At 39.4% G+C, this 14,535-nt stretch overlaps 1 protein-coding gene across 2 annotated transcripts in view; it reads right to left on the bottom strand.

Moving 5' to 3' along the window:
* The window catches only part of LOC124605529 (protein lin-9 homolog), a 102,093-nt gene that overhangs the window by 49,757 nt on the left and 37,801 nt on the right, over positions 1–14,535 (bottom strand). For both annotated transcript variants that reach the window (XM_047137276.1, XM_047137277.1), the window contains exons 5-6: positions 5,527–5,808; positions 4,892–5,113 (exon numbers count right to left, since the gene is read on the bottom strand). In XM_047137276.1, the coding sequence (XP_046993232.1) occupies positions 4,892–5,113; positions 5,527–5,808 (504 nt within the window). The remainder of the gene's footprint in view (positions 1–4,891; positions 5,114–5,526; positions 5,809–14,535) is intronic.

The raw sequence follows: 14,535 nt of genomic DNA, 5'->3' as shown, positions 1-14,535 counted from the left end.
CATACGTAACTTTTTCAAATATTTTAGAAAATGAAGTCAGAAACGAGACCCCTGTCCAATCAATCTCACCTTCAGTTTCTATCTTTGTGTATTTGAGTTTCTAGTTTCTTGTGACAAATACACCTCCACCATTTACAATCCTTTTCATAAACACTTAAATTTTTCCCAACAATCTCACTGCCTGTCAATTTCATGTTTCAGTACCTAGTGCTATGTGAATTCCACAGCTCTTCAGGAGCACTTCAAATTCTAGCTTTGTTGCAAATGCTTGGCATTTAACCACTAGGATTTTAATACTCTCACCTGTAGAGGCCATTCTTTTCGACTTTGCTTCTGGATATCCTACAGCTGTTGTTATCTGGACTGAATGAAGAGTTGACAGCTTGTGTGCACCCCACACATTGTAGTGCACACCTGACCCATTTAGAGGGACCTTACAGTTCTCAACCATATGGTGCAGGTCTAGGAAGTCATAGCCTAGCTTGTCACAGAACCTTTTAAGCCTTTGGTTCAGCCGTTCCACTAGACTTCTGAACCAGGGGGCCACAATGAATTCTGGGGACAATGCTGCAAATTGAGCCTCATTGAAACGCCATTCACAGGACTTAATTTCCGCATATTTAAACTGCTGATGATTGGCAGACCCCTATCCAGTTGAGTTTGCCTCCATTTAACACGACAAAGCAGGTTTCTCCAAAACAGATGAAGTGAGACCCACTGGCTCAGTTTCAGTGAAATACAGCACCACGAACTGGTTGTAATGGGGATCAGTAAACCACCGTGAGTCCTCTCTGGTTCCTCTCTATCCTGTATGGAACACCTAGATTTCCCATTAACACACTACCACAGTCAAACAGATGAGTAATGACACATCCCGTACTTCCTGCAGAGCAGACAGGGTCCACAGGAGAGGATAGTACTTGAGGTTCCTTTGAAACAACAGGTATACAAGTCTAGGGAGCTCTTTCAACACACCAATTTACAGTAGCCACTAATCATTTGACAGGAGTCAGGGCTATTTCCAACTGCTTATGAACGTCAACTAACTAAGCCCGTGTTTGAGAACAGCATTCACAATGGGGCTGCACTGTGGCTGGTGCAATGTTTTATATACCAAGGAAATAATAATTTTAAACTATGCCAGCTGACTATCTTCTAATCTGTTGAGATAAAAAATTACTAATTCACTCTAAGAATTTATGCAAATACACAAAACGAGATTTCTACGTATGTGTGTTCATTCATATACTGCGGCTCATTTCATTGTTGCTAGGCGCTGGTGAATACAGTCAAAAAGAATACCTATCAGCAATTTTAGTTCCTCCTCCTGACTACAATATAACTTTATAATCTGTATTTAGTCGATAAGAGGAAACATTTATACTTTGCTCTTTCTTTTTCCAGAGCTATGATCCATTTTCATCACAAGTCAAATGTCTGTTCGTACTGCCAAGTTACTCTGCAAGAGACAGCCAACAGCCACTAGGTTGAATCATCTGTTTCCAAGAGCTAAACCAGAGAGAATTAACATCATCTGAATCCACACTGAATCACTATCAAAGATTAAGAAACTCAAAGAAAAAAGAATCTAATGTAATGTATCCGACATACACCGTTCCGTACGGCAAAAGCCATCATTTGTGTGCAACAAAGTAAATTAATTATGCAGAGAAGGAATTTTAATTTTCATTTACTTCTTTCCATACACTTCCCTGGGGTGGTCTATCCAAGATAATATGTCATAGCCTTCTTGTATCAGACTTACATGCCAATAGATCAGCTTTAATCATTTTTTAACCAAGCTGTAACTAATAATATTTTTTCTTTTCATACTGAGAAGATTGTTTTGGAATATACGTTTTGTGTGATTGCTTTTAATCACATTAAAATGGAAATGGGGTAACAGAACCTATTGTTTCTTTAAAGATTTTCTATGCACAAACATTACGAATTTCACATTTATGCTGAAAGTGCCAAATAAACGTCCAAAAACAGATAACTGTTGTCATTTGATCATTATGTTACAAATACCTTTCACTTATTTTCTTGCAATGATTTTATTCTTTAATGCTGCTTTGCCATTACACACCAATCAGCATAGATAGCTGCTACCACTGCAACTTAGACTTTAATTGGAATTAACAGTAATAAGCTGTAGTAAATCCACCAAGAGAGGTTATGACATGAAAATCATTCTGAAAAATACATTATTTTATACCATTTGCTAAACCCACCTATAAAGATACAATTTATTACTAAATTATATTTCAGTAATTTTCCCAAAGGTTCAAGCCCATTAAGAGACTCAGCTCAGTTGTTAAGAAACACAATGAGATCGAGCAGTGACATTTGTTACATTCATCTAAACTGAAAATGACCTCTATTCTCAGCTGATTATTATTTCATTTGAAATTTTCATTTATTAATGTTCTTTGGGGCAAGAGCTATTGCAGAGACTACAGAGCTTCTGTTTCGAATTTTTCATTGCATTTTGACATTTTGATAAATAATAAAACGAATATTTTCTGTATTTGGACTTCTCATTGCAAGATTCCGATAAACTGGTATACAGCAATTTCTCTTTTGTGGAAGTGGTAGGTGTGTGGCACTGTTTCTGAATTATCTACATTTTGGCAATGTATAATGTATTTTATGCCCCTTCCAGATCGTTATGTTGAATTTGTACATGGACTACTGAGCACATAATTACTTTCATTGATGATGACTGGGATAAATTCAGACTTAAATTTTTGATTTATCCAAATAATATCTTCAACAGTATAATTTTCTTCCTTTTTAAGTCAGAGTTCCTGGAAAGCTGAAGCCCATGAAGTTCTGATTTCCTCAATAAGATTCTTACAAGTGGAATGGGAACAAAGTACTCTCACAAGGTTAAGCAGAACAGTTAACAAGTTTGTGACTCTCCTCACTATTGCTAATAACACACAGTGTAGCTCAAGATAGTGTCAGTTGTCACACAATCAAGAATGCAACAGTACAGTTTGTGTACACGGTTCAGTCTGCCTACATGCCTCAGAGGGTCACTTCACCCTGAGTCGTATGTGTCACTTTACTGCAGGAAGGGTTTGTGGTGATACAAAAAACATTCAAGATTTGTCTCTTAGTAGTCACTATCGGTCAACATCACCTGATGACCGCTACCTGCAAATAGCAGCTCATAGGTAACCCGAGGAAAAAGCAACAGAACTGATGCCCTTCTGGGAATGAGTGGGAGAGCTGTGTTCACCCAGACAGTAAACAACTATTTTCATGGTTAATTTGGCCTCTGTGTGTCCAGTATGAACAACACTACAAACCACCAACACTACAGGCTGTGATGAGTGTGGGTAAGGATACACAATGATACTGGAGAAATGGCATCCGGTTCTCTTTACTGACCGATACAAGTTATGCCTGACACATGATCACTGTGTAGGGGTGTGGAACTGGCAGAGTACCAAGCGACCCAGGTGTGCAGTCTAATGGTTTCAGCAGGAAGGTGGATCAATCACATTTCGGGATGGATTCATGTATAGATTGAGGGTAACTTTGAGGAGTTTTGGTGTTAGGATAGGATCCTCCAACTCATTGTTCTCCAGGAGGCAAAAATCTATTAATGGAATGGCCTGTAGTATAAACATAAACCTTGAACATCCTTGGGGCCCAGTAAAATTTTCAAGGTGTTATTACTGAAATCCTGCTGACACACTGGCTACTTCAAGATGGCAGTTGTCGGAGAGTGGGACAGGCTCCAGCAGCAACGTCTCAACTGTCCTGTGGACAACATGCCGAGAGGTGTCCAAGCATGTTACAGTGCACAAGGTGGAGCAAAACTGCATTAAAGGTAATCCAGCAACAAATTTTCAATTTACAGATGAGAAGTCCTGAACAAACTCTGGGTTCTTATATTGATTTTATCTCACAGCATAGTATAAACACTTTGACATAGCAGTCAATCTTTAAGCATACAAAATGGAAACTCAGACCACTGGGAAGGCAGGCGGGGGAGCGGACTGCCACGTAGAGGAATGAGCCACACTACCTACACACAAGACTGGCAGCCTACATCAGCCTACATCTCTGTTTCGTGCTTCCATGAAGACAGAACTGACACTCGGAGACAGTGAATGCCTATTATTTTTGGGGTTGTGGGAGTCATACTCAAATTCTTGGATGGATCTACCGTAGCCCCTTCACTCACTTCACAATACGAAAACAACGTGCAACACACATCAAACAGAAGTAAACAGAGAAATAAATAGTGGCTACTGCAAATCACTTGCCGAGGTTGGTAGTGCGGTAAATGAGGTAGTAGAAGATCGACCTCTACTGATGTGTAATGCAACTGTAGTCCAAAATATCCATACTTAAAACTGCCACCTTGAAGTGTCTGTACTATAACTTTTTTTTCGGTTCTGTTTCATTTCACAAGGATTATTCTTTCATTCTCTCTCTTCTAGAATCTAAGCCCACACACATTCACAGATAGGCAGATGGTACAGAATGTTCCTTGAGTAGTGTGTGTGTGTGTGTGTGTGTGTGTGTGTGTGTGTGTGTGTGTGTGAAAAAATTGAAACAAACGAACCAGCAGCATCACTAAAATTTGTATGGCCTTTAATACTACACACAATTTGTTCCATTCCATTCAAATTACACAATACAGTAGCTTTTGCTGAATAGTGTGCTATACCAAATATAAAGAAATGGTTTTGGTATTTTTTTCCAATTTTACCGTGAACTTCCTCTTCTGTTACATGTTTTCACACTATTACTTTCAGATTTACAGATTAACGTAATACCATCAATAAACATGAACATCTGTAACAGTTTTAAATACAGTTAGTTCATTTTTCTCAATTCAGAAGTAAATATTATTGTGTTCTTCACTTACTATCATTTCTAAGAACTTTACTGGAAAACCACCAAGGATCCCATCAGATGGGATATTTTTATTCTTTGTAGAGTGTGAACTGCTCAGCATGGGATCACTGATGAGCCTTGGAGACAATGCACCTGAATAGCGTGGAGGTGTTGTTATAAATGGCACAAGATTCCGTGGTCTGAATTTCTGAGCGAAGCTTGAGAGTGTTATTGTCTCTGGAGGATCATTTGACTGAAACAGTATAACACATCAGCTATACACACACACATACAATAATCAATCTAAGTATATAATATTTAAAAACTCTGATAAGTAATGGTAATATATTCCTGCTTTACATTTGAGAGATTTAAAGGTCATAAGATGTTAAACATTAAATAACAGCAATTGGCAAATTACGTTATCATGCAAACAGTACTCAATACATTTCTTTCTACCATCCCATAAATGTAAAGAGCAATTACCAGCAATCCACACAGTGAGCACAAAATACAAACAGCAGTGAAAAGATCATATTTAGATAACTATGTACAAGGTAACAGCAATGTAACTGAATAATATCTTTCCTTCTGAATAAAACAACAACAAACTCTTCTCTAGCGTAGTGGACAGTTAGAAAGAAGAGGCACATAAACATAACTTACTAGAACTTCATAATCTGGCACTGAATGAGTGCCAAGTCCTCCTCTCTCAAATGTTATTCGATATGTGTTGTTTGATGTGTCCACGGCATCAATACTTCCTGTAAATAGACCATCCTGCGGCTTACGTAATCGAGCTGTAACTTTTGTGCCTATAACAAGTTGCAAGGGAATCTCAGGAGGAAGATCCTTGCAGGTAGACAGGTCAACAGTCTTTCGCTGTTGCAACAGTCTGATTTTTGTACGTTTTCTATCCAGTTCCCGGCGCTCCTCTTCAAAAAATGACTGAAAAATACACAAACAAGTTTAAATACATTAACCTCCTCAGTCTAATGTTAACTGTGATTGATATTTGCTAAACATAAATTAGTTTTTAAGTTTCCTGTGTGTGTTCCGGTCACAGAAAATTTTAAATACAACAACCAGTTCCGTGCTTAGATAGTAGAATTTGAAAGATTTCGGGAAATAATATCACAAACTACAAAACAATTCATAAGTAACAAGGCAGCAAATTCAATTTATGACAGCTGAGCTGTTACGCCCTTTTTATATCCTAACCATTTCTCAGCTTTATATTTTGTACTTAAAATGAATGACAGTGTACTTTTTTCCTCTATCATGATTTTTTGTTATTTTGCTAAGGCAGTGACACATAGCCAAAAATATTGAAATAGATTAGTGTTAAGATCACCATAAGCTGCTACGATATATATAACCTTTATTGAACAACTAGATCTGGTCACATGAACTTCATAAGGCAATATGTAATACAGTGTATACCATGCACAAATGCAATTGGCTAAGATGAAGTCAGCTAAAGTACATCACTTTCTGAGTTTGACAAATGTACATGTTTCCTCTGAACTGCAACTTTGCTTAATGCCAAATTTCTGTGAATGGGTACTGTAGGAAATTACTACACTATACAAACAAGTTCTTGATGACTGATACTGTCTACATGGTAGTGTTCCATACTTGGGCACCTCCTAATGTGAACTGAACACAGTGCATCCAATGTCAACTTGAGAATGTCATTCAATATATTCTCTAGCAAGTAGGGGGAGGGGAGGGGTCGGGCCAGCTGAGGTTACAACCTCTCATATTATGACTTAAAATGGCTCCTTTTCTAGGGAAATCAGTCTGTGGTTCCTGAATTCAGTCAAAACATAGGTCATTAAAAGGCAACAAAGCTGAAACGCGAAATGAACAGTTACAATTAAACTTTTTTACTTTCTTTCTTTCTTTCTTTCTTCCAGAGTCCATTTAGTGTCATGCTTAAGGAAAATTGGCATCCACTGTTGCAAATTAAATCTCATTTGTCATGTTAATACCCAAATGAAGAGTACTATGGATTCGACAGCCTGTGCTGTATCGGCTACAACTGCAGATAGCTCAGATGATAAACACACATTAAAGTGTAAGGAGTTAAAAAAACTGATGGCACCCTGTCAATGGCTTGTCACAGTGAGAGCAAGGTGGTGCTGGGTTGCCACTCTCAACAAATGATGATGGTTAAAAAAATGGTGCCCCATATGTAGTCTAGTTCTATCTCCTTTTGATAGCAAAACGTTGCCTAAGCTGTAGAGAGGACTTTATCTCCCATAACCTGTTCCCATGGAGTGATGACCATTATACATGCCAGAGCAACAGCATGAACCCACATATAGCAACACTGAGATCATCTGAGGTGACAACAGCTAAAAGGCATGAGTAACAGAGCCTCATTCCCCAACACATCTACCAATCCATACCAATGACACAGTAGTGCCAGTATAGGCAAGCGAGTAAAGCCATTCCTCAATCCATTGCACTAAAGGGTAATATGTGTCACATCACACACAGGCTCTGAAGGAATCTGAGTATATGACAATTTAGATATTCTGTGTCACCAGATGGACAAGGTGGTCTGATAAAGAGCAAACAGCTCTGTAGTAAAAATCAAGCACTGGGCTAAAAGTGGATATATAAACACCTCTTCACTGACAACAAATATGCATCTCATGTCATGGTCATCATTAGAGTCGTGAGTGTTAAAGATGTTCTCCCCTCACACTGCAAATGAAGCTCCAGAAAAACGGCAGGTAATATGAGATGAAGCTTTCGATGTAGTATATGAAACCAAACTCTATGAGGCTACAAGGAAGCAGAATGTGTCTCATTTTGGTGGTCAAGGGAACGGTCAGAAAAATAAGTATAAGGTGGGTGGTTGGACATGGGGGACAATCAGCAAACATACTTGCATAGGAGGACATCACACTAGAATGATAGCATGGTAATTCAGCAGCTTTCACACAGAGGCTCATAACTGCTCTGGTGGGCAACTCACCAGTAGACAAATGAATTTGGTGGTGAATCACGTGAAGGCGTTGTAAATTGGTTGTGCAGATGAATGTACAATGTATCCATAGTCCAGCTGTGATCATGGTGAATACAAAACTAACTTGTGCCTATGAGACACAACATGTGAACTTACAGTAATGTGGGATTCAATACTATTCTGGACGTGACACTCTGCAATGGCTTAGGAGCACGAGATCTGCCACGTTGTTCTTTAAACTATAACAGTAAATCTCAATCAATAAACTGTATGCCTTATTTGATAAAAGTATACTCTAACTAATAATACTGTCTATCTTACTGCCTAGTACAAGATGGATTTATCAGATGCCACTGTGCTGACTTTTGAATAAATAGAACTTTGTTACTTATGTTAAGATTCTCCTAATTTCCTCTTCCAGCACTATACCTCAAATTAACATAACTCTGTAACTGACATTTCGTAGAGTCGAATGGTAGTGGTCAGGCCAGGCACAGTGCTTTCTCATGTGCTTGCTATTAATAATGACCCCTCAGCACCAGAAGTAGACATTAATTGGTCATACACTGAATGCAACACACTGTAAATTTCCTTGGACTACAGTTAGATAACAAGTTAAAATACAGTCAAGCTCACAGATGAACTAATAAAGCAGCTCAGTTCAGTATGTCACGCCTCTAGAAGCATCTCTCATTACATTAATATAAAGTCTTGGCTTATTTTGCATATTATCAAATCTGTATTATCTTATGAAATTATATTGTGGGTAGTGCTCCTACAGTAAATAACACTTTTTAGCAAAGTGAGCAGAAAGAATAATGTCACACTGTAATTACAACAGGCACCAAATCCAAAAGCAGGGTCGTCAATGAAGTACAACACTTGGCAATGAAAGCACGTTTATTATTGACACAAACATACAAACTGAACGAAACTGCTTCCTGAAAAGAAAGTGCTGCTATTTACACAAAAATCAAATATTCCAGAATATGGAAACAAAAGATATTTCAAGAACTTGATAGAAATGATACTGCTGCTTCTCCTGGGGAAACAGTGATCCACTGTTTCAGAAGTTCTCATTGGAGCTGATAAAAGCATCCTATATCTAGATAGTGTCAATGGACCTCTATGTATGGCAGCACTTTATGATGAGCCTCAAAGACAAACCCCTCACACTGAACTTCGCAATCATCTAGCAGGTCTTCAGTTTCCTTGAACTAGAAGCCCTCCATTGTCAATCTGCACCTCAGGGCTATAGTTGGGCTTCATAAGGAAAACATGAACAATTTCTCCATGTTTTTTTCTTCTTGATAAATGGTCATAATCCTCGACTTTGTAACACTTTAATAGTTTACTAATTATTCTGATAGTGCCACTTTCCGTATCAGTGTAAAAATCCACATCAAGTCTCCTAGGCTGTAGTCTCACCAGCTGGTACTGTTCTGACCAAAACCCCATTGTGCGTATGAGGGACATGCTTGATAAGACATGTTCATGGCCATCCTGTTCCATCACAGACTCTCCAAGAACTCTCATGAGGTCTCATTGAATAATTGGACCAGACAACTCAGGGGGACCTCCATAAACTTATACAGAACATGCCAAATAGCTGTCATGCAGTGATAAATGCTCACGGAGGCCATAGGTCTCAATGTTATTGAACTTTAAAGCTCCAAAAGTCATGTGAAAATCACTCAGGACACGGGGATGAATGATTATTAACACTTTGTTTTCAATGCCTGTAGGACTTTCATGTTCTTTTTATGCAAATGATCAAGGCTGTAATGATGTTTTATTGTGTATTTAAATTTTGAAAGCTAAAGGCGTAACTGGGTAACATACCCAGTCATTAATTATTCCTCAATGGAGAATGGCAGATGCCCAAAGTCAAGTTCCAATATTCTTCTGCACAGATTATATAGGGCCATGACATGCACTGTTCAGGAGCATACCAGAAACACCGACAGTGTACTCGCCTCCTCCAAGCTAGCAAATCTACTACTGAAGAAGTCTGTATTTCTATTGGTTATTTGATGAAATACTAAGAAACAAAAATTGTGGCCTTCACTTCAAACTTTTAGAACTCTATTGTCAGTGAATAGGTGGAAATACAACTGTCAGCAGCCCATATCAGTCGAGATGGCAATTTCCAGCTAGATAATGCATGGGATCCTATCATAGAATAATTCTCTGCATAGCTCATTTCCTTCTGTGATTTTACCATGTGAAGGTGATTGATTTGGTATCAATGAGACGAGCTCTCACCATAGTGAGCACTTACAGCAGGACATAAACTTGCAGCAGAAGCACATGCATTCTAACACGTATGCGCAATGACAACTAGGTACACCAAGGATATGCCGACGGGATCTTAACCTCTCAAGTGTGATGCTGGCCTCCAACTGACAGCATCTGCAGTGCAACATCTATTGTGCACGACTGTGAGAGATATATCCCTCCCATACTGCACATGCTATATCTAATGAAGTACTGGAAATAAGATTCTGAAAAGTAGAGTTGTCACCTAAAACTATACGAATTTAATAGCCTAACTCACTTTGGGCACGAAGAGTTTTAATCATGTTATAAAAATTAATTGCTTACAAAGTTTTTTCAGAGTGATAAAGCTCAAAGCATGGAACAATACACACTGCTCAGTTTGCAGGACATGTTTTACATCTATATGATGTCTCTCTTCTTTGCTGTTTAGTTGCACACATCTCCTTAGGCCCACTCTTCCATATTTTGGTGCTGGATTGTCTTCCAGGAAGTGTCTACCAGTGAGACAGTGACTGTCACTGACAATGTCAGATGGCCTTCTTTGCTTCTGTTCAATGGCACTGTAATGGTAATTAGTTACAAGCTCATCTGTCAACGTCACTCTAAACTCTATATGGTCCTTCAAGTTTCCATTCTGCCAATACAATATGTAAGCATTAAGAGCAGCCACATTTAACAAATGCTTAAAAAGTTTTTAGTATCAAACTTTGTTCTGCTTTCTTTTCACAGGGAGAGATTCCAATTACTGGTCTTTAAAGTACACTTTCCCCATGTCCTAGCTGCTGTTCGAAAGACAGAGTGGTATTTAGCTCACTGGCACTTCTCCCTCTTTTTCTCTTCTTCGCACATCTAATGTTGATGCACCATGGTTTGTTGTTAGCACTGAAATTTCCCTTTTAGCCTCCAATTTCAGAGCCAGAAACTTATTTCGTGCACTTATGACATCCCTTCTGTAATTCCATATTTACAATATGTGGTATTCCTTTCCTACGTGTTCTAGCTGGTCCTGCAGCGTTAGTATTCCTGTCCACAAGCCCTTTGAACAAGTCAGGACTTGAGTGGTAACTGTCCATATACACACACCAAACCACATCTAACAAATTTAAAACGACTTTTGTTGATGTGAGGTGGTTGTCTTTTCTTATTTGACGGTTAAGATCAGAATCTCTTAGAATGTACAAAATAAAGCTCCATAAATACCTATTCCTCCCCCCATGAACCATGGACCTTGCCACTGGTGGGGAGGCTTGCGTGCCTCAGCGATACAGATGGCCGTACCATAGGTGCAACCACAACGGAGGGGTATCTGTTGAGAGGCCAGACAAACGTGTGGTTCCTGAAGAGGGGCAGCAGACTTTTCAGTAGTTGCAAGGGCAACAGTCTGGATGATTGACTGATCTGGCCTTGTAACAATAACCAAAATGACCTTGCTGTGCTGGTACTGCGAACGGCTGAAAGCAAGGGGAAACTACGGCCGTAATTTTTCCCGAGAGCATGCAGCTTTACTGTATGATTAAATGATGATGGCGTCCTGTTGGGTAAAATATTCCGGAGGTAAAATAGTCCCCCATTCGTATCTCCAGGCGGGGACTACTCAAGAGGATGTCGTTATCAGGAGAAAGAAAACTGGCGTTCCACGGATCGGAGCGTGGAATGTCAGATCCCTTAATCGGGCTGGTAGGTTAGAAAATTTAAAAAGGGAAATGGATACGTTAAAGTTAGATATAGTGGGAATTAGTGAAGTTCGGTGGCAGGAGGATCAAGACTTCTGGTCAGGTGACTACAGGGTTATAAACACAACTTGACCAGAAGAAGGGATCGGCTGGTAGGACATGTTCTGAGGCATCAAGGGATCACCAATTTAGTACTGGAGGGCAGCGTGGAGGGTAAAAACCGTAGAGGGAGACCAAGAGATGAATACACTAAGCAGATTCAGAAGGATGTAGGTTGCAGTAGGTACTGGGAGATGAAGAAGCTTGCACAGGATAGAGTAGCATAGAGAGCTCAGGACTGAAGACCACAACAACAACAACAACAAATACCTATTCTTGGCATACAGTTCGAAGAATTTCATCCCAAAGGACGCTATTTCAAAGATATGAACTGCTTCCACGACAGTCTGCCTTTCCATAGTAACAAGGATTCGTCAACAGTTACATTATTTACTGGCTCATAAGCTTTCTGAAAAGGTTTTTTTCTGCCATGTCCATGTTGAGTTTCCTGTTGTCAGCAAAAGTAGAAATCTTGTCAGGAGATAACATTAGGGAAGAATGGCATTTCTTACATGTTCTTTCTGGTAAAATACATTTCAGCTATTCTTTTAGACACTATTCCAAGTAAAAATAATTGTTAAAAGAACTCCGACTTCTTCAACATCAGTTGGAAATTACTTTCCACATTCCGATTTCTTCAGAAAAAATATTTTTTCACTATCCTTGTGTAAAAAAGCTTTCCACAAACTTATTTGTTTCTTTGACAATAATTTCTATTATTTCGTTGTAAAAGAACAATACACAATAAACTAATGGCCCTGCATTTGGAGTTTCAGCCTACTTTCAGCAATGCTATATTGTCACACTCCTTTCCGTCAGATGACACTGCACCATGCACTGACAGTTCGTCATCTGAAGAATCATCTGAAGACAATAAAAACTTGTCTTCCTCATTATCACTCTCCATCAAAAGTCACAGAACTTCATCTTCAGTCAGCCCAGTCTCTGCGCACAACCTAAGAAAAATTGGCAGGCACACAAAAACAAAAACATTTGTAGCACATGCAAATAACAAATGCAAACTTCGTCAGCATGAAATTAAGGAATGTATGACACTGCCATCTAGCAGCGGTTTTTCAAACTGTAATGGCAGAGAGGAAAAATGTATTCGAAAAGCGCAGACGGCATATGACATTTCACACACTGAGCGAGTGGTCGGTGGTGGATAGCATATGCCACTGCACATGCTTGAGGTGTTAAACAGGGGAACCCAAGAGTCCTTTCACCAGAAGATGGTCAGAAGGCTCTGCTCTAAATATAGTGGAAGCAAGTTACTGTCAACTGACAGTTCCCACGACATTTCATGGAACAATCTAAACACCCAGAAAGTTTTAAATTCCACTTCAATAGCAGTGTCACAAGTGACTTGGATATTGTTCAAACATCTCTGAAAAAACAACAATGTCTTCTAGATGGCAAAGACACATCATACATTTAAGGCATTGAAGGACGTTCTCCACAACACGCTCAAAGGTGGCTGGTGTGTTACATAGTCCAAATAGCATTGTTTAACTCAGAGGCCATCAGGTGTTATGAAGACAGTCAACTTCAAATTTCCAGCAGCCTGGCTGCATGTCCCTAACTGATAAATGATTTGCTCTCTCAAGCAGTCTAGGATATCAATGGATAGTCACCTTTCTTCTCGATTTTGTTCAGTCATTGGTAGTCAATGCAAAAAACGCCATATGCAGTCTTCCTCCTTCAACAAGGACAATACGAGGGGATCATGGACACTCTGGGGGTGTTTTTCCATTGGCTTCTTGGTCTGTCTTTTCTCCAATCTGGTATCTGTAAAATGCCTTGGTCACGCCAGATACTATTGGCAATTCGATAGTTCCTTCCTACACTATGGTGTCTATAGTGGTGACTCAGCACAATTCTTTGTCAATGGCACCGAGCTGCCCATCCTAGAACAGTCTGGCTGTTCCGAAGCACATGCCTTTAGGGACGAGTTGTGATTGCTCATGACAATTATTGATCTGAAGTTCTCCTATAACACCGACATAGCTTACAATTGTTGCAGACATGAAGATATTTTTCAATTGACAAATACTTCATAATTTAATTGGGTATCAAGACTGACAACTAGAACCCATCTCACTAATGATGAGGGATAACATCTTCGACGGCTCACAATCACCCAGAGCAATTTTTGTTACGTGGGCTTCTCCAAGTAGCTTTGTCAATCTGGAGCTCTAATCGTCCTCAATCTTTGATTGATTGTGACGCCTGCAAGAAGTCCCACCCAAGAACAACATTATGACTACAATCTGATAAAACAAAAAATCGGAAGGGCTGTGTTCTGCTACTAATAGTTATTCTTGTAGTACACATTCCGGTTGGCGGGACGTAGTACCTATTTGCAACTTTCAGTGCAGTTGCTCTAGTATATCATGGAATATTGTCTTCTTTAGCTGGTGACATTGAGCATTCAACATTACAGAAAAGGAAGCCCACAAGTTGGCTAGCGCCTCAACAGGTTGACCATTTCTGATATCAATATTTCCCAAAATTTTGGTTACTGTCGTCCATGAAAGATTTTCATATGTAGCAGCCTCACCTCCACAGATGGTCGCCTCACAAAGTTTTCTTGGATTCGGCAGCTGCAAGTGCAGCCAGTACCTCTGTGCAGTGACAGGCTGT

Source organism: Schistocerca americana, chromosome 3, assembly GCF_021461395.2.
Source record: "Schistocerca americana isolate TAMUIC-IGC-003095 chromosome 3, iqSchAmer2.1, whole genome shotgun sequence".
Classification (NCBI taxonomy): Eukaryota; Metazoa; Arthropoda; class Insecta; order Orthoptera; family Acrididae; genus Schistocerca; species Schistocerca americana.
The sequence above is the reverse complement of the archived record's forward strand: the minus strand, read 5'-3'. Positions and strand labels throughout refer to the sequence as shown.